Source organism: Seriola lalandi, unplaced genomic scaffold (genome assembly GCF_002814215.2).
Source record: "Seriola lalandi dorsalis isolate HSWRI2012SDOR001 ecotype SW California unplaced genomic scaffold, Sedor1 jcf7180002054898, whole genome shotgun sequence".
Classification (NCBI taxonomy): Eukaryota; Metazoa; Chordata; class Actinopteri; order Carangiformes; family Carangidae; genus Seriola; species Seriola lalandi.
The window spans coordinates 252293-273693 of NW_019525450.1; the positions used below are offsets into that span (position 1 = coordinate 252293).

Below are 21401 nucleotides of genomic sequence, written 5' to 3' on the forward strand. Positions count from 1 at the left end.
AAAAAAACAACCCAGATGATCCAGGAAAGACAATAAAGGAAGTCATTGTCAGCCAGCTCAAAATACCATTTGACACCATCATCACCTTTTACTGCGTGCATCCTCTTAGAGGAAAAAAATCTCAACAACAGGACATGAAGAACTAGTCCAGCAGCAGGCAAAACTCTTTAAAGGAACATACTGTGGACTCAAACAAGCATAGCCACAGACACTCACAGTCTTTTTGCCACACAGATACACACTTGATATACTGTATTCCCCCACTTCAATCATTTTGCTCTCTGAAAGACTATTAATGGACATTTCATCCCAGGATGTACTGAACAGATGCACCTTGGTCTGTGTCTACTCTATGCGAACACCTGATAACCTCTTCTTTTGTGTTTGATTTTCTGTGATCTCTATGTGTTTGTAACTCTGTGTCCATTGTCGTCTATACGCTTGTCACTTTGTGGAATGCACCATCACATTGCATCCTCAGTATGACATGTGACGACCCCTCCACCCGGGCACTAGGTGTCCCTGTTTCTTTTTCCTGTTGTCCATGGTCCAGTCTCATGAGCCACACCTGCTCAGCTATAAAAACATCCCTCATTCTGCAGCCCAGGTCTCTGGCGCCCTATTGGAGATTCCCTCTCCATGGCAAACTATATGATAGCTGTGGCCTTTCTTTTGTGTACTGATACTTTTGTTATATTGGTCAACCTGAATCTTCTTTTTTTTTTTTTTTTTTTAATAAATTGCTTAAATGTAGCTGCCAGCTTGTGTTGTCTCCCCTGTCTTGTCACAGTCGTTGAGCCAGGCTGTAACATTATCTGTAACATATTATTATATATATTTATTAGCATTTAAATTCATATCAATTGCTGAACTCTAACATGTAACCCATCAAATTTGTACCCTGGAAGGTCATTGGTTGTCAGATGAAGAAAATACAAAATACTACACCACCTGACTAATGTACATCCAGAGAAGTTGAGCCACCAGCTCATTTTTGTCAGCTGCATGACCCTCAGGGCAGACCTGTACAGTGCCAGTGTGTGTGGAGACCAGCCAGGGGAGTGTGGTCACTGGGGACATCAGGGTGATCAGCTATGGAGACAAAGTCATCAAGCAGCTTTTTCTTTCTTGGGGGCTGTGACTCCAGGTGGTGGTTCATCCCTTAACTGTGAGTAAGCAAGTTTGCAGTCAACACACACACCACCAATAATAGCTGGTTTTCAGTCTAACTGTAATAGTGTAACTCAAATAGAAAATTAGCGTTAAAAAGATTTAAAGATGAAAAGATCATTGGAGAGGCCAAACATAGCAGATTTCAGGTAAACACTCAGAGAAACCAAATCCTGCAAGGTTGGATGGTGGGTCCAGGTGGGCTGTGCTGGGGGCACAGCTTAGGGAAGTGACTGTTTGTTGTGACATCACAAAGTTACAGAAGTCCTGATGGCTTATTTTCACGCTCAGTTTCTGAATATAGGCTGTGTGAATTTCTCTGTTGACTGAGCTTTTTGATACTTTCACAGTATTAATATAGAAACTAGACCTGCTTTATAATCAAACAACCCATGGACATCTACTTTTATATAATATGGGACCTTGAAACCCCATAGAACATCTGTGAGGGGACCTGATGATGGCCGTTCAGAGTCTTCCCATCCAATCTGATAGAGCTTGAGAGGATCTTTCAGGAAGAATGGGACAAATTCCCAAATTCAGGTGTGCAAAGCTGGTAGAGAGTTACCCAGGAAGACTTAATGCTGCAATTGCTCACCAGGGATTTCTTGTATAGAAACATAAGGGGTGGGGCTCAGCAACTGCTGGTGAATGTTACATGAATGAAATTTACTGGTAGGGTTGGGTACCCTATTTGATTACTTGGCCTCCATAGAGAAACTGAAGCAGTATTTGGCAACCCAAATTTTGCACCTGCTGAGAATTGCATGCCTTATTATTTTAGCCAAGGTCAATGTTACATGTCTGAAATACACACTGTTAAGTTAAAGCAAGCCAAAAATATGTGCTAGTAAAGCCATTTGATTAATAAAGCAGTGACAGACACACTAAAAGACACTTCAGACATGTGATCGACACCTCAATAACATGAAATCATCAATGATCACCCAATGATGGGTAAAGCTAACAATGCCACTTCCATGTCTGAAAAGGGCTCAAGTTTCCGCAGATAAACTTAACTGATTTTGTTGCTGCCAAGAAATGAATCCCCTGTTCAGTGTAACATACAGTATAGCAACTGAATCAAATATATCAAAGGAAGCTTTTGTTTTGTTAAAGATGCAAATATTTTTATTATTAAGTAGAAGATCAGTATAAATGCAATTTTAAGTTGAGACAGCATATTAAAAGGCCAATATAGATATTTACAGAGCATTTGGCTCATTTCATTTTTGTTGTTACTAAATTACTATAATTATGAAAAGCCCCATGACCATTTTAATCACAATTTATTTTGTTACATTGCAATTAATGTTTTACAAGGAGTTTAACCTCTTGGTAAGAGGGTGTAGGTCAAACCTTTTTAACCGTTTATTGATTGTTGATTACATCCAGCAACAAAATAATTATGGCTGCTGAGGTTATGTCTGCAACACAACAATCTCTCATCAGATAGATCCACCTGGAGGAATCGCAGCCTCGGTTGAGTTGGTGACTCCACATGTATGGAACGCGGCCCTGCGAGGGTGTAGGCGTAACTCGGGAGTCATTGAACGCAGCCGCAGCGTGCCTTGGTCCTGTCTTCGTCACATATCGGGGATCCCTGTACTAAACAGTGCTTCCTAGCTGCTGAGCAAAACAACTCTGAAACAAAGTTACTTTATATTGTCGGGCTGTTTTAAAAACTGAAGAAACGTTAACAGGGATCGAACAAAATGCCTGCAGTGTCTAAAGGGGATGGGATGCGTGGCCTGGCCGTGTTCATCTCTGACATCAGGAACTGTAAGTTTGTTTATCACATCCATAGACAGTTCTTGATTTGCTAGTTATAAGTTAGCCGGTGTAACGTTGACCAGCATTATCGATCTGGCAGGTGGTTTCTTGAACATGCCAAGAACCGTGTCTGTTGCCATTTCTAACGGTACCCACACATTTGGTAACTTTAACTTGTCAAAGTGGACTGAGTCAACCGCTCAGCTGGCTAGCATAGACTAGCGTCTGTTAGCTGCTAGCTTCCAGCTGCTAACGTCATGTCGAAGGGCGTGGACCGCACCGCTCAGTGGAGATAACGCCAAACTGGCATTTTTGTTAGTCTGTGGCTTTTCGGGTTTATCTTGCTACTTCTACAGTTTTTAAACAGTTTCCTACCAGAAATATAACGACTTCTCCTTAACACCATTTACACATTTCTGTACAACGTTATAGCTGACGGTGGCACTAGACTTTCTGAGGGATATTTAAGGTAACGTCTATAGGACGTACACAGCTACAACTAAGGACAGCTCTGGTGTGTTTTACTTTTAGACTCCCCCGGTTTGCCTCTTAAAAAACCGCCCAACTGGAGCTTTAACGTTCCCAATATTTTCAAGATGGAGACCTTTACAGACGCTGGTGTCTGTCTGAGAAGAATTATACATAATTAAAGACTCCATTATGGTCACATACATAAATATCACATATTCATTGTGCATTCAAGTGTATTTCTGCAGGGCGGTACTGTTGCAAAAACAAGTTGTCATTTCCACTGTCCCCTTTGTTATGGTCTGATAAAGCTACTGCCTTGATCTGTTTGTCAAGAAGTTAAGAGTCATTCACTAGAACTGTTCTGAGAATTTGACACTAACAAAATGAAAAAATAAATCATTATTAGTTGACTTTTACATACTGGGGTTACGATTCTGTAATTAGTGGTAGTAATAGTAATCAGCACAAAACTGTTTCATTGTTTTATAAAGGTCTTGCAATTTTATTGTCTGTGTCTAACAATTAAGAGAAAACTGAATTCTTGTAATCATGACATATGTGTTTGAAAACTGTGAGAGAATTATTTGAGGACAGCATGAACAGTTATCAGATAGTGAGTGACATGTCAATGCCAACACTGCTTAGGCATTGTATTTGTTGGGAATGTCTAATCACAACCACACTTAAAGCTCTTACTGATCTGCTCGTCTTGTCAGTCCCCCAGTCTCAGCTCCTGTAAGATAATGTCACAGCTTTGTTCAGAAGTTCTGCTGTTTCAGTGTATGAAAGCTGTCAGCAGCTATCAGCAAGTACACTTTGTCCCAAACTGTTTTCCATAGCTATGAAATTCCAGTAAAATGGATTCAGTATATAGTCACCACAGGTCTTTATCACTTTACTATTGCTTGATACTTATGTAGCATCAGGGCTGGAGAGGGTGGTGTATGAAGGCTCACTCTGATAAAAGACAAAAAGTGGAGGACACATCTGTTTCCTCAAAACCAAGACATAGGTGTTAAAGTTTTTCTAAAAATCTGACCCACAACATTTGATAACTTCAATGCCTATGTCTCATAGGAGAACCCTTTCTTGTAATTATGAGATGATATTCTCATACAGATCTCGTGGTTATGAGATACAGGTGTCATAATTACAGGAAAAAGTCTCCAGTTTTAATTCTTTATTAAATGCAGTGTTGCAAATGAGATGTTGTTATGACTTTTATGTATTTCAATGTGTGTTATACACTTAGTGGCCACTTTATTAGGTACACCTTTACACCTGCTTGTTATTGCAAATATATAATCAGCTAATCATGTGGCATACATGCATGCAGACATGGTGGCGAGGTTCAGTTGTTGTTCAGACCTGCTGAACTGATAATCTTTTGGGATTTTCATGCACAACAGTCTGTAAAGTTTACATAGTGTAAAACAAAAAACATCAAGTGTTTGTTATGCTGCAGTGGACACACGCTCACCAACACTGGACAGTTGAAGACTGAAAAAATGCAGCCTGGTCTGATGAATCTGTATTTCTGCTGGAATACAGAGATTGTAGGGTTAGAATTTGTTATAAACTAAATGATTGCTGATGGTGGTGTGATTGAGTGCGGTATGTTCCCTTGCCATACATTAGACCCCTTAATACCAATTGAGCATCGTTAAAAATGTTGCTGACCATGCGCATTCCTTTATGGCCATAATTTACCGTCTTTTAGCAGCTACTTCCAGCACCATGTTATAAAGCATATGTCATCTCAAGCTGGTCCCATGAATATGACAATGAGTTCAGGGCTCTCTAATGGCTTCCACTTCATGTTGGGGTTGTGGTTGAATGGGAGATATCTGCAGCAACATGATGCTATCATGTCAACATGGACCAGAATCTCTAAAGAATATTGCCAGCTTCTTGTTGAATCCACGCTATGAAGAATTGAGTCTGTGGGTGTACCTAATAAAGTGTCCAATGAGTGTAGCTATTATGTTTGTGTATAATGGAGCTCCAGTGCCCTATACAGAACACATAGAGGTTGCATTGAGTGATGTAAATTTTTACGAATGATGTACACAGGAAGTGTAGTTTGTTCCTCTCACTACATAACATGCAAAATGTCTTGCAGGTAAAAGTAAAGAAGCAGAGATTAAGAGGATAAACAAAGAACTGGCGAACATCCGGTCCAAATTTAAAGGTAGGTGAACAATTCTGACAGGCCACGAGTCGAGGTTCTCATTCCATTCAAAGACTGATACGTAAAAAAACCTGGTGGATTTTTTTTTGATTGGTATAAAAACCTTGGTTTTCTATGACATCAGTTTTCCTGTTGCTGTTTGCTGCTGCTGTTTCGCCAACTCATGTCGTGACTGTGTCTTGACTTTGTCCCTATTTTTTTAATGGCTGTTTTTACATCTGCAGTGTTAGAGGTTCACACACCTCACTGTGAATGTGTCTGTCTAAATCTCCTGTTGGTGTTGTTTCTCCTGCCACCTGTTCCAAGCTGCCTATAATTAGTTTGCTCCAGAATGAAGCTGTCTCCTCTGCTCACAGTGCCCAGCCTTCTGCCCTGTGTTCTCTCTAATATATTCCCTATGTGCTCCCCCGCCCTGCATTATGTCAAGAATGTTTTTCCCTGATGATGATTATTTGTCCTGTGAGCTTGACTTTTCCTTCTACATAAACGATTATTAAAATTATAAAGATTGCCATCCACAGTCGCACCAAATACAACACTGGAAAGGTTTGGAGGGAAGAGGTTGCAGATGCTTTTTGGCAATTCAACAAGCACTTTCACTTCAAACATAAAGACTCATGGGCTATTGTGTTTTAGTGCCTCATGGGGAATCACACATAAAAAATAATCCAGTTCAGACTTCTGTTAATGCATGTGCTGAACAGTTTCAAGTGTGGTACAGGGTCTGATGTGATTATAAAGAGCAACAGCTTTTACAGCTACAGTAGTAGCATTTCTCTGGACATCAGAGGCTACAGTCTAACTGAAAATTAGAAAACTGAGGAAGTAAAACACTGACAAAAACACAGCCGTGGTCAAGTCCCTCCAGGATTTAGCTTGCGTACGATCACAAGAATTAGCAGAAATGTGACCAATCACTGCAACAGATCAATGTCAGATCAGTTTTTTAGCAGAAAAAAAACTTTGAAAGAATGTTTTTCTAATTTTACCGCTGTTTTATTAATAGAAATAATCCAATTCAGACTTGCTTTCATTAGCCAAAGTCAAAATAGAAGGGAAACCTCAATCCGTATAAAGAAACATCCTTGTGTCTATAGTGAAATTTAGTGTCCTTTGTAGTTTGTTGGGCTTCCCTTCAACTTGTGTAATTTCCCTGCATTCAGTTTCTGACTCACTCTGACCAAGCGTCTGGTTACAAGTTACCATTTTTAAAGTTGTGAAAAATAAACTTCTAATACATTATATCCTGTGGAGCTTTTTTTGAAAGCGCCAAGGAGTAACTTTACAGATTACAGGCCTCCACCTTGTTACAGTACAATAACAACAACACATTTCTTACAATTCTAGGCAGGGTGTATTGAAGGAAAACAAGAGGAATAATCTTGAGTGTTGATAAAAAACTGGTGCCGACTCTGAATGAACTCTAAATATCCTAAACAATACTTAGAGCATTCCAGCCATGGATTATTTGACTATGAAACTTGGGTTCAGCTGAACTTCCCTCTCTCTTTTCCTCTGTTACTCACCTGTTTGGTCTAAAATGAACATGCTCATAAGAAAATGACAGACCACCAACATCCCTGTGTTTGTAAGTTCATGTAGACATTCAAATCCATCTTTGTGTGTGTGTGTGTGTGGGTGTGGATGTGCGTGTGTATATTTGCACGTGTGTGGACAGGGGACAAGGCTCTCGATGGCTACAGTAAAAAAAAGTATGTCTGCAAGCTGCTCTTCATCTTTCTTCTGGGCCATGACATCGACTTTGGACACATGGAGGCCGTCAACCTCCTCAGCTCCAACAAGTACACAGAGAAACAAATTGTACGTTTATCTTCATGTTCATCAAGTGTCTGAAGCTGAGAGCTTGTTGACCGCTATTTGGTAGAATGGCGCTAAAAACCATTTTCCTTTGTCTCCTCTCAGGGGTACCTGTTCATCTCAGTGCTGGTGAACTCTAACAGCGACCTGATCCGTCTCATCAACAACGCCATTAAGAATGACCTGGCCAGCCGCAATCCAACCTTCATGAACCTGGCTCTGCACTGCATCGCTAACGTGGGCAGCAGAGAAATGGCTGAAGCTTTTGCTTCTGAAATTCCTGGCATTTTGGTGGCAGGGTTTGTACATACACATTAATTTATGTTTCACATTAAATTAAAGTCTCAAACAAAATACAGTAGAAACTGCTCACAGTGATCACTTTTATCTGGGTCAAATTGATCACTATAAGCGGATGATTATTTTAACCAGACTCTTTTCCTTCTTCTTTATCTCTCATGCAGATTACCATTGACATTTGTGTAATTACTACATGAATATAAAGTAATGTCAATGGTCAGCTTTGCTATTTACTGATATATTAACATAAACTGTGCTGTGGCCCTCTCCTGCTCCAAGCCTGGTCTGAGTGTTCAGGGTGAAAACACAGAGCAGGAGGTAAAAGAACTCAGTGAGCCGTGGCGGTGAGGATGAACGTTTGCTGGGAGAGCAGGCAGCAGAGCTGGGTGTTATGGCTTCAAAATCACAAACTTGATTACGATTGATGAACAATTACTTTGGCGCTTATTGGTGTCTCTCTTATTTTGTGCCATGCACACTTTGTATTCAGGAATGTGATCGTGTTAAACAAATTGATTGTGTTACCTGTCATCGTTGACATTTTTCTGCAGTGTTTGCATTTGAGTTTTTGTTTGGTGTCATCTTCACTGAAGTCAAAACGTCTCCAAACGACAGACACGTTATTCTTTGTAAGGTAGAAGCTGCTCAGGTTGAGGCTCAGTGTTTGTGCTTGTGTCATCCATATCGTCAGCGTTGCTCTGAGTGAACGCGCACTAATGTTAGTTAGACGAGGCTGAGGCATGTGACTGAAGACAAGTTCATGAACGCACATATTGGGGGAAGTATTAACCAACATGAGCAAGATTAAGGAGGTGAGAGGTTGTAAATGTTGGCTGATACTTTTTCAGTTCATTGCCCTAGCAGGCAGATCATTATTCAGTGGCGCCAAAAACCTCGTACACAGAAGTGAGAAGAGAGCCTCAGCATATGACAGCTTGTAGTACAGGGCTACAACAGTTTAAAATGTATTTTTCCATATACTAACATGTATGAAAAGACCAAAATAAACTGTAAGCAGATATAGGAGATATAAGCTAATTATTAAACAGCATTTGTATAGTAATGAGTCTGTCCCAAGCTGTTTGATCCATATAATGTAAGTGGTTGATCAGTATAAACTGTTTGTGTTGTATTCGTTCACTGTAAACGTTCATCAATGGAAAATGATAAATGTTTGTCAGTGGTTTCATATCGGTCTTGGACTCCAGTAGCTCTTTGTTGTATTTGATAAACATCTTGCACTGCAAAGGCAATTACAAAAATCAATTTTTGACTTCAAGCTGTAATCCTTAAGATTATGCACTTACTGTTGCCACTGGTAACCGCAAATCAACCGGGGCTGAAATCTTAAGGATTCCCAATGTGACGGTGACATTTTGAATTGTACTGTATGTTGTGTATGTATCGGGTCATGATGATGTGTGATGATGTATTGTGCTTCTATCAGGGACACCATGGACAGCGTGAAACAGAGTGCAGCATTATGTCTGCTACGACTCAACAGGACGTCTCCTGACCTGGTGCCCATGGGCGAATGGACAGCACGAGTGGTCCATCTGCTTAATGATCAGCACCTGGTAAGACTGTACTTATGTCCCATTTCCATATAACGTGCTGATTCTATGCAGATTTTCAGCGTTTAGTATCAGAAAGCAGAATACTGAAAGCACAAAGGAAATGGAGATGCCTACAGCTGGAAAAAAATGAAATAAATTATTGCCGGTGGTGAAGCAGCTCAACAAAATAAAGTATCAAAAGTGTGTTGATTTGTTTTTAGTGTATTAACTGCTATAACAATCAGTTTGTAGTACATACTGTTTAGAATTGGCATTTAGATTTGGTACACAGTGTTTTGTATAAATGCTGTCGCTCTGTTTTCAGGGAGTGGTCACAGCAGCCACCAGCCTTATCACCACTCTGGCACAGAAGAGTCCGGACGACTTCAAAACCTCCATCTCACTGGCTGTGGCCCGGCTCAGTAGGGTGAGTGTGTTTCTCTAACTTCACACATTGTCTTCATTTCTCTGAGGTCAGAGATAAAAATCTGACCTGTGTTATCTTGTTCTCTCCTGTCCAGATCGTGACCTCTGCATCCATCGACCTACAGGACTATACATACTACTTTGTTGCTGCACCGTGGTTGTCTGTCAAACTGCTGCGCCTCCTACAGTGCTACCCTCCACCAGGTGTGGTACAGTACAGTCCTGTGTTTGTGGAGGGGAAATAATGATCCAGCGTGGAAACATACAGTTCCATCACCTACATCTAGTTGTTCTAAAATTTTGCAACAGACATTTTTATTTTTTCCAACAGCAAAACATTTCAACAACCACCAGCCAGATTAAAAATAATAATACTATTATGGATATTCATGGTCCCCAGATGATCGTTCCTGATTTGATTATTCTACTTTGTGTCGTTTCTTGTTTTTGCCTTTTCTCCTACTGCCAGGTCAATTTATCAGCTTCCTCCACCAGGTAACTAATGGCCACATTTTCATCAAATTTACTGTAGGTATAGGAGACCCATTTTGATAATTTCATTATTACCTTTTCTCTAGAGCAGCGGTTTCCAACCTTTTCCAACTCACTTGAAAATTTCAGAAACAATACAGAGGCCAAATAATGTGATTTATAGCAATTTTTACTTCAATGATAACGGTCGAACATTCAGGACTGAACTGAAAGCAGGCAAACATGTTCGTGGATCACTTGTTGATTCACCATCTGTCTCTTCACTCTTTCCTTTTAATTCTTCCCCTTGCTGCTCTCCACTTTGATCCTCCACTTTTAGCGCTCAATCAGAATGAAGATAGCAAGCAAGTATACAATGTGCTCCGGCAGCAAAGTGTCCAGCTGACAACAACATAAAAGTTCCTATCATCCCACCAGGGGGCCACAGCCCACAGGTTGGGAACCACTGCTCTAGCATCACCCTTATGCTTTGTGCAACCACAGCTTGCCAATACCAGTGCAGTAGTCAGCAGGATAGTGGACACCCAGCTGTTGTGGGAGTCCCTAGATTGACAGTTGAGCCAGAATAAGGCTTCCTCAGGTTCCACATATCCAGGTGACCCCGTGTGCCTGTTCTGGTGGCTGTTTTTTTTACACACATATGTTATATGTTATCGATTGTTTTCATTCATTCCGTTTTGAACCCGCCTCCCGCCAGGAGTTGAATATATCAGTCAACATGCACACACAGGTTTGCACAACACACAGTTGAGATATGGGAGGTGTGTATGTCGGCTCCCCAATGAACCTCTACCTCTGACCTACCATTACTCATCACACCCCTCTGCAGAGATGTCTAAGTGTAGTTTTGGAGAAGCTTGAATCATATCCTCTTCCAGAAATCCTGCCTCCAATACAGAGATATAATATTTCTCCGGAGCTTACATTCATAGATATAATTCATTTTAATCTATTTCATGACCTTTTCTTTCCAGATGTGCATATCCCAGCTGCAGTCTATCAGCATCAGTTGTGTGAGCACTGATGTGTGTTGCACTTAAAGGTGTCGACTCGTAGCCAGAGTTCCGGTTGATTTATTTTATTGGATGGAAATCTGGGAGACTTTCCACTTTGCCTCCTCTTTAACTCTTTATCACATTTTTTTTAGAACACATCTCTGCCCCATGATGATAACTGTATAATTTATCTCTCTACAGTTTGCCACACATCATTCTGAATCCAGTCTGCTTTGTATTCGTTTTTCCCTTCTGTGCACCTCTGTTATTGGACGACCTGAAGCTGGACAAATTGTCCCTTTACATTTCTGGCCATGCACAGATTTAATAAACAAGATACATCATATAAGTAAGACAGCTGTAGAGGTGTAGGTAGGCGTGCGTTTTTCACTTTGTTGTTTATATAATTATCTAATCATCTAATTGTCAAAAACATTTCCTGTGCTCACTCAGACATTCAGCAGAAAGCCAGCCACGTGGGCTTCCCATTGACGTCTGTAATGTCTCTCTTTGTAAAGTGACATTACATAGAGTGATCTGATTCATCATTATTATAGTATTATAGTAAATGTATAATGAAGCCCTCATACTGAGAGTTTTGGGAAGCGGGGATGTTGACAATAGTTAAAGTGAAGGGTGGCAGAGTGTTAAGAACAAAGCCTGTGTTGTTGCAGAGGATGCAGCGCTGCGAAGTCGTCTCACCGAGTGTCTGGAGACCATCCTCAACAAAGCCCAGGAGCCGCCCAAGTCCAAGAAGGTCCAGCACTCCAACGCCAAGAACGCAGTTCTGTTCGAAGCCATCTCCCTCATCATCCACCACGACAGGTTCATATTCTGTCATTAGTTCACATTCCTGTGTTGTGGGACACTCGTGGGTCTGTGGATGTTAAAGCTAGATTCTCTCTCTTGTCTCTAAGCGAACCCACGCTGTTGGTACGAGCCTGTAACCAGCTGGGCCAGTTTCTGCAGCACAGGGAAACCAACCTCCGTTATTTGGCTTTGGAGAGTATGTGCACGCTGGCCAGCTCTGAGTTTTCTCATGAGGCAGTGAAGACGCACATAGAAACTGTGATCAATGCTCTAAAGGTGAGTCCTTCACCAGCTCTGTGCCTTTATATACGCTTTTGGAGATTAATGTGAAAGTGATGATGAGGTGTAGAGCTTGGATAACTTCTTCTAGAACCTGATGGTTTCTCTTGAATGTTTTTTTTAAACATCTGATCAGTGAGTTTGAAATGTGACACTTGAATTATTATGCTCTTTTTCAGTGGTTATGAATTAATTATTAATTATCTTCCATAAGGGTGGAAGAAAATGAATTGTTAATTGTTCATAAGACAGGCAGGTAAATTAATGAGAACAGCTTACCAACAAATTAAAACAAAACAATAATGTTGAAGATGATGACTCTCCACAACTTGGACACTGGAAAAATACAGTTTACAGCGCTGTGGAAGTTGAAGTACTATAGCCATTTGTCAGGCTTTTGGCTTTTTAGACCTAAGTTTCAGTTTGTTAAATGTAGGCAACATTGAATATACAGGTCAGGTCCATAAGTATTTAGACAGTGACAAGATTTTTGTAATTTTGCATAATTCTGCTTAATTTGTCATGAAACAACAAGGGGACAGGCCACATTGAGCCTGAGACTTTTGAACCTTTGAAAATGGAGGGACTGTTAACCCCCCTGAATTAAAGCTGAAATTTACCCTTCAGCGCCATTGTTGTGCAGATAGAACAAATCATAAAAACTGTGTCACTGTCCTAATACTTACGGACTAGACTGTTGTACACTAACTGTAATAATAAAAAACTGATTCCTTGACCTTTGCTGGATCACTTGGTCAAATTGGTTCTACTTGTAGGGATGAAGATATGTTTTTGTATTTTGAAGAGAAGTATCATTGTGTCAGCATGCAGATGGTGTTTGATTTAAGATACAATCTACTTGACAAATATATGTGGATTTTTTTGTTACATGTTAAATCTGTGACACAGTTTATAAAATATTCAGGCAATTAAATAAATTAACCATCCATCATCTGTTTAATTTAATTTGATCCTTTTCTCAATCAATTCAATTAATTTTTCTTCATTTTCACTGACAGACTGTTCACCTGTCAGTTCACCTGTCTGCCACTCACTGTAGATATTGTCAGTCATTCATTAAACACATCATCTTTTAGCTCAGATGTTCTTTTAGTTGCTCTGAGCAGCTTTGTGAATAACTCTTCAGAGGAGACTCTGCAAGGAACTTCAGTGATAAGGATAAGATGGTGGTAGGATAAGTGCCTATATATTTACTCAGTTAATGACTGTGAACTTGATCAACATCAAGAGATCACTGCACTTCTTATAGTCAAAAGATTCTGTTCATTTCAATATTTGGGTACTAAATATTAATAGCAAAACATAGACAGGGATGTTTCTGTCTCTGTTTGGCTGTGCATAACAAACCACAACTTGCGACAGCCTGGTTCTCATGTTGTGGTTTGGTCAAATTGATTAACTATGGTAATGAGACGTCTGTCATTTCATATCTTCTGTCCATGTGTATTTTCTGTGCAGACAGAGCGAGATGTGAGTGTCCGTCAGCGGGCTGTGGATCTGCTCTACGCCATGTGTGACCGCAGCAACGCCAAGCAGATTGTGGCAGAGATGCTGAGCTATCTGGAGACCGCCGACTACTCGATCAGAGAGGAGATAGTGGGTCCTCAGTCCAGGCCTGTACACCATGTAGTTCCTCTCTGTGTGCTGCTCTCGCCCTCAGCCAGTTGCTTCTGTTCCTCAGGTGCTCAAGGTGGCGATCCTGGCAGAGAAATATGCTGTGGACTACACATGGTACGTGGACACCATCCTAAACCTCATCCGCATCGCAGGTGACTACGTCAGTGAGGAGGTGTGGTATCGCGTCATCCAGATAGTCATAAATCGAGATGATGTCCAAGGCTATGCTGCCAAGACTGTCTTTGAGGTGAGCATGGAGATTTATACCATCACAGATAAGAAATAACCAAAGAATACACAGTGGGAAGCCAATGAGGGATTGTATTCTTGTAGCTGCACTATGTGAGGTCCACTTGTACATGTTGGCTGAGTGGTTGCCACCTATTGCATTCAAAATCTTACTTGCAGTAGATGGCAGTTTGTGCTTTCTTCCATATTGTTCCTAATGTCCTGCTTTGTGAACACTTGTAGGCACTACAGGCTCCCGCCTGCCACGAGAACCTGGTGAAGGTCGGGGGTTACATCCTGGGAGAGTTTGGTAACCTAATTGCTGGTGACTCACGCTCCAGGTAGAAACAGCATCCACACAGTGCAGTCCACTGTTCTGACAATCATATCATTCAGTTCAGCTGATGTTTCAGCTCAAGTCTTTCCTGTTTGTTCCCCCAGTTTATAAAAGCAAATATTTTCTTACCTGCCTCAAGTTGTGTCTAGTCCTACAGATGGTTTCCCAGGTTTTCATGTATCTGATTAGAGATTTTTTTTGTGATATTCACAGCACAGCAAAATATTTTTGTAATCTGGGTGAACCAAACCTATAAACAAATGTTGTCTAAAACTGGGTATATTGGTTTAGTATTGTCTTGTGTGTTTAATTTTGTGACAGCTCTCGAGCTGACCTGTTAAGAGGTTTTATTGTTACTGTTTCATTTGGGTTTTCTCCTTCAGCCCTCTGGTCCAGTTCAACCTCCTTCACTCCAAGTTTCATCTCTGCTCTGTGCCGACTCGGGCCCTGCTGCTTTCGGCCTACATCAAGTTCATTAACTTGTTTCCGGAAGTGAAGGCCACAATCCAAGATGTCCTGCGGTCGGACAGCCAGCTCCGCAATGCCGACGTAGAGCTTCAGCAGAGAGCTGTGGAGTACTTGAGGCTCAGCTGCATTGCCAGCACTGACATTTTGGTTCGTGAATTATGCAGAAAGTGGACAGAATACTGATAACACCTTTTCTCGTCTATTCGTCTCACTCACTCATGATTTTAAAGCGCTGCAGACAAAGATCACAGTGGCTGCCTCCCAACATATACCCATATAAACTCATGCCCTTTACTGTAACCTCCTCCATACAGTAAATCTGATGTATCATCTGATATGATTACAGTGATGGTAAAGTAACATCACATCATCTTTTCTGAAGTTTTGTCCACATTTCAATTGGAATCACTTGATATTTGTAATATTAACTCACATCCATAGTGAATAATAAACAGTCATATTGTCATGGTAACCCTCAGTCTTGCCCCAAATGAAGACCACCTCTGCAAACGTCAGGATTAAAAAGTTACTACATATTTATAAAACTTTAACTTTCAGGGAGAAACAGCTGATTTTCCTCATCACACAGCAAATGTCACACATTTAATGACATAGTTTTTAGTTGTTAATGCTGTCATCTAGTAAATAAATCGATCATCAGATAAGCTTCGTCATGTTCTGTTTAAATGAGCTCAACAGAAGCTTCTGTGAAAATGACTTGATCAGCCACAAGGATGTCAGGATGAAATAAAATGCAGGTCAGACACTGCACACTACACAGAGTCTGAATCAGGTCTTTGTGTTTGTACCTGAGCTTGGCTGCAGTCAGAGTTGATTCGTCAGTTGTTTTACATTTACTTGCCAAACAAATACGCACAACCTGCTAGTTTGTTTGGAGCATTTTGAGCCTGCACAGTGTAGTACTGAGCATTATTATCCTGCATAACCCTAAATTGGGATCTGCTGTGCTATTCTTTACTTTTTTAAGGGTAATGTGCTGTATCTTCACAAGTCACAGTGAGAACAAAACCCTTTGTATCGTATACTGTATCATATCATATCTAATACCAAAATCATTGCTGATTGTACAGTGGACCGGTAGCTATGTTTCCCAGGCCTAAGGCTTTATATCATAGTCTCGCTCTCTCTGTCCCTCCTCAGGCCACAGTCTTAGAAGAGATGCCTCCGTTCCCAGAGAGAGAGTCTTCGATCCTGGCCAAACTGAAGAGGAAGAAGGGCCCAGGCAACCTGCCTGACATCAACGACGCCCGGAGGAATGTCAATGGCAACATTGAGCACAGTGAGAAAACTGAACCCACAAACAAGGTAACTCCAGAGGAGGGTTGGAACAGGTAGAAATCTGGTCAGGAGAAGCTTGAGTGTTTTTTTTATACAAACACCACCCAGGAAAAACTTTTATTCTTAACAAGTGAAGAAATGTCACCTCAGAATTTCTACTGCGAAATTCATCTCTGATCTCTTCAACAAGCCTGCGTGACACAAACATTGTAACAGTTGTATTCTACATATTGTTGTATATTATTCATAACTGGCTTACAGCTTTATGGTCTTTGCTTTCACTTTCTTTCATTCTCAGTATTTCCTTGATGTTCACCTTCACTTGTTCTTTCTCCTTCCTTCCCTTTTATCTCCACCCCCTGTCGTTCTTCTCCTCTTTCTGCTCCTTGTCTTTCTCCGTCAGTCTTCTCTTTCACTGTTGGCAGACCTTCTTCCTACCAACAGACCTCGCCCTGCCTCCTCTAGCCCCATCATACTCTCTGCTGGGACCATGGTATATTGATAGCTAGAAACAACACACAGTGAATTACATCATTATTTAATACCACTGAAGTGGCAGTTGCTCTTGTCTCATATTGTCTAATTATGTGGCTTGATCTTTTGGAAATGTCTCTGTGTGCCACACACCATTACCATTATTGCATGATTAAACCAAGTGATTCTTATGTAGGAATTGAAGAGGTCTGGGTTCTGTGAGCAGATATCCATCAATCAAATCATCCCACATATAACCATAATCACACTATGCTGTATTAAAGTCAAACAGAAATTAAATTTCATTGGTACTGTAATTTGATTGGTTCAGAATCTGTGTGGGTGGGCACTAAAAATAGTTTGTTAAATCACCAACAGTGCTGCTCATCCTGATGGGGGGTGAACACAACATGTGAGTGAGCTGGAGCCTCAGGTGATCCAGCAGTTGTTGAAATAAAACCTTTAGCAGAAATCACAGACGCTGGATGTCTTAAAGAGACAGACACCTCAAATTGCAGTTGATAGCTAACTCTATCTATCAGCACTCATAGGCCGTTAACTTCTTCAATCAGCAGCCCCTCACAGAAGTTGACAGTGTGTTTCCTAAGAGTTACGACTCTCTGTTTACTGTCAACCACCAGCATGTGAAATGCTCAAACACACAGTAGCTGTGGTGTTATTATGGTTCATATTCATATATAAGTTTCAGTTTGACTTTAATGTCCATGCTTTAGAAAGCAGAGAATTAAATAGAGCCCTCAGTGATTAGCTGCGTATTTGGTCTGACACTGTGGCCTCATACTTAATTATTTTGTATTTAAGTATTGATATCAAATATTTATATATAAAAACACTATACACTTAGTGTGCTTTGTATGTAGATACTGTATGTTAAAGCTGGTGTTTGCTGATGTTTCTCTCTCAGGGTTCAACTCAGTCCTTCACAGACCTGCTGAATCTAAACTCAGCCCCCTCAACAGGTGCCAGTCTTCTGGTCGATGTCTTTTCTGACAGCTCTACACTCGCATCCACTGACGTGTCTGAGGAAAACTTTTTCAGGTGGGAAGAAACTGTGAGCTTGGTTGATGAAATTAAGCTGTTTGGAAATAGTTACACACTGGATGCGATTAGATTTCCCCCCCCTCCCTCTGATCTATATATCCCAGCCTCTGCTTAATTATTTTTATCTCCAGTGGGGATATGTAAAGCCCGGTCAGACCTGGCATTAACATCCGTCTCAGGGGATCTGATCACAAGTGGACAGCTCTAAACACTTGTGATCGGATCTCACTTCCTGCTTTATATTCAAATAAACAGGTATGTGTTGATGTTTTTAGCCAATCAGACAGAAGGGTGCGTTGTCAATGTGTCTTAGAGAGAGAGTGAAAGAAAAGGAGAGAGAGAGAGCACACAGCTCTACAATGAAATCAGGTTTTATCCATTTGAAATGGTAAAGTATTTTTGGTTCATTATAGACTGTGTTGGGACTAATCAGTGTCAGAAGTCGTCAGTGGAGAGGTCAGTCCTTCAATGTGTACCAGGACACACTTGTGTTCATACTACTAAAAGAATGTGGACACGTGGTCCAGACCACGTCAGAATGTGGTCTGCGTGATCAGATCTCAAATGTGTCCTCAATGTGTCTTGGGTAGGTTCACACCTGAATTTAGAGCTGTCCACCTGTGATCAGAGACGGATGTTGCTGCAGGTCTGAACAGGTCTGAACAGGTCTGAACAGGTCTGAACAGGTCTGAACAGGGCCTAAGTGAAGCACTGCAGTGTAAGAACAGTCTATAGTGCAAGCAATAAAATAGCAATGTACATTTAAGATTAAATACTTCACTACTATAAAATACTAAAGTTTACAAATCAGTGTTTCAGCCGAGTGCCGCTGTCCATGGTTCTGAAAGGGGGATTTAATTCAGCCACGTTAAATTTGCATTTAACCTTTTGTTTTGTTGTGTATGATATGTCTGCATGAGGAAAGGACGAGGCATAAAACTGAAAATATCACACTAGCAACTTCATTAATTAAATTTGAAAAAATAGATTAAAATCTTTCTGCAAATACAGAGTTAAGTTCAAGTTCCGAAATTGTTTTATTAAAGAATTCTATAAATACTTTAACAACTGCAGAGGCCGAGGTGACTTTTAATTTCTTGTATGGTTCACACTGCAAAAACACTGTATCTCCACTTTTTTCCGTGTCTTTGAATGGGTTGACGAAGTGAAAACTTAAAAATATTTTTAATTAAGCAGAAATAGAAGTTCTCATAATTCTCTGTACATTTGTAACTGTGTGGTTGTAAATTCCAGGTTTGTTTGTAAGAACAACGGTGTGATCTTTGAGAACCAGCTTCTGCAGATTGGACTGAAGTCTGAGTACAGACAGAACCTGGGTGAGCGGCTGTCTCATACTTACTTGAGTTCTTCTCATCAGCCTTCATCAGTTTTAAGTTTATTTTGAAAGGACACTTCTGACAGGCATCAAGTGTTAGAGACGATGATGAGAAGAATCAGATGTGAAATGGGATTAGTAATTGGATATCATTTTAAATGTAGTGGATGTGAAAAGTCAACAGTTTTTCTTCTGTTGTCCCCCAGGTCGAATGTATGTTTTCTACGGCAACAAAACCTCTACCCAGTTCCTCAGCTTCTCCTCATCAGTGACGAGTCCTGACTCACTCAATACTCATATCCTTTCTACTGCTCTGCAGCTCTGCCACAGGGAGTGGTAGAGTTTATTTAACACAACTAAATCAACAAGTACTGCTACTGCTTCGCAGTTTAGGATATTTTTCACTTCAGTTCTGGTATTTGTAGACTCCTTGACTGTTGTCTCCACAGCTGAATGTCCATGCGAAGACAGTAGACCCCATAATAGAAGGTGGGGCTCAGGTGCAGCAGATCCTCAACATCGAGTGTGTGTCAGATTTCACAGATGCACCGGTTCTCAATGTCCAGTTCAGGTTGGTGTCTGAATCCAGACTTTTTTTTTTTCTTTAGGGGTGTTTAGTTTAAAAATCTGCTGCTTTCTGACTGTGTGTGTGCGTGCGCGTGTGTGTGAACAGATACGGTGGAACTCTGCAGAACCTCGCAGTGAAACTCCCTGTGATGCTGAACAAGTTTTTCCAGCCCACAGAGATGACGTCCCAGGACTTCTTCCAGCGCTGGAAACAGCTCGGAGCGTAAGATTCACTTTGCATTATCAATTCGTTATCAGCAGGAACTGATATTTGGCCCTGTTCAAACCTGGTGTTAACGTGTATCTGACCACTTGTGAGCAGATCTCACTTCCCGCTCTATATGCAAATAAACAGGTATGTGTTGTTGTTATTAGCCAATCAGACAGACAGGTGTGTTGTCAATGTGCTTGTGTTTGTGTGTGTGATCGGACCACCTGAGACAGAGGTTAATACCAGGTCTGAACAGGGCCTACGTCTCTATCAGAAAAGGCAGAAAACAGCTGCTGTTTGTCTCTGATGTTTGCAGGCAGATTCCTTTAATTTTTTTATCTTTTTTTTTTTTGGATCAATATTAATCTGAATGTCACTAACACGTCTGTTTTATGACTAACGGTCAAATCAGAAAGTCGGTGTTAATGTAATGTGCACAAAGAATATCAACAGTTCACTGATGCCTGCTTCTAAAATGTGAATATATTCAAATCTCATGATATGAAACAAAGTCTCTTGGGGTTTGACATATCCAACTATTTAAATAAGTTAACTTTTCTTCATTTTTTTTGACACTTTATAGACCATTTATGGAGTCATCGATTAATCGAAAAAATAATCAACATATTAACTACAAATTAATTTTAGATGTTGAAGTTGGTTCTATTTCAGATGTGGTTCCAAGTTGATAAAATACCTGGTTTATCCAAATCTGTTTTTCGTCTCCTTGAGACTGAGCATCACAGTCTGGTAGCAGGCTGTTTTATTATCAGCTGCAGAGTGTCACATTCACTGGTATATTCAGTAGCTTTATTTATATATATATATATATAAAATAAGTAAAAGACTCCCTGTACTTGACCAGAGATCATATGTAAGGTAAAAGAAGCATCACTCTGCAACACCAGAACTCATGAATGTTGTGTTTTTGTAGTTCATGGTGTGGCCCATCCTCACTAGTGGAATCATCTATTTGACTTTGGTTCTGGATTCACACTCAGTCAAATGTTTTAAAAGTGTAATGCTCATTTGTGACACAGAGCATGAACTGCTGTAGACTGCTCTTCGCTCTTAGGTAGAAATATTTGTAATATTAACAGAATGAGGTTCAAATAGGTTGTGTATATTGCAAGTCTTGCAGTGGACAGTAGTCTACAGTTACATGTTATTTTTCCCCTGCCCCTTCTCATTCTGGAGATGAGTAATTATCTTCTCTCACTTCTCTGTCTCCTCAGTCCTCAGCAAGAGGTTCAGAAAATCTTCAAATCCAAACACCCAATGGACACAGATGTTACCAAGGCCAAGGTAAAAATATCAGTTCTTCAAGAGAAACTGCTCAGCTCTTAAACATCTGCCGTCACTGACAAAATCTGCCCACAGACAGACAGACAGACAGACAGACAGGCAGGCAGACAGACAAACAGACAGACAGACAGACAGGCAGGCAGGCAGGCAGACAGACAGACAGACAGACAGACAGGCAGGCAGGCAGGCAGGCAG

General features: G+C 40.7%; 1 protein-coding gene across 2 annotated transcripts in view; it reads left to right on the forward strand.

The window, feature by feature from the left end:
- The first annotated feature begins 2741 nt into the window (after positions 1-2741).
- Positions 2742-21401, forward strand: part of LOC111672296 (adaptor related protein complex 2 subunit alpha 2) — a 22016-nt gene continuing 3356 nt past the window's right edge. Inside the window, exons 1-21 of one of the 2 annotated variants that reach the window (XM_087180214.1) lie at positions 2742-2952; positions 5537-5605; positions 7284-7426; positions 7529-7722; positions 9171-9300; positions 9605-9706; positions 9801-9909; positions 11867-12017; positions 12110-12278; positions 13761-13898; positions 13984-14166; positions 14391-14488; positions 14868-15099; positions 16114-16278; positions 16655-16744; positions 17651-17784; positions 19042-19124; positions 19330-19418; positions 19570-19694; positions 19797-19913; positions 21137-21206. In XM_087180214.1, the coding sequence (XP_087036340.1) occupies positions 2886-2952; positions 5537-5605; positions 7284-7426; positions 7529-7722; positions 9171-9300; positions 9605-9706; positions 9801-9909; positions 11867-12017; positions 12110-12278; positions 13761-13898; positions 13984-14166; positions 14391-14488; positions 14868-15099; positions 16114-16278; positions 16655-16744; positions 17651-17784; positions 19042-19124; positions 19330-19418; positions 19570-19694; positions 19797-19913; positions 21137-21206 (2658 nt within the window). In that variant the 5' untranslated portion in view covers positions 2742-2885. The remainder of the gene's footprint in view (positions 2953-5536; positions 5606-7283; positions 7427-7528; positions 7723-9170; positions 9301-9604; positions 9707-9800; positions 9910-11866; positions 12018-12109; positions 12279-13760; positions 13899-13983; positions 14167-14390; positions 14489-14867; positions 15100-16113; positions 16279-16654; positions 16745-17650; positions 17785-19041; positions 19125-19329; positions 19419-19569; positions 19695-19796; positions 19914-21136; positions 21207-21401) is intronic. The other variant, XM_087180215.1, reaches the window with a different exon arrangement.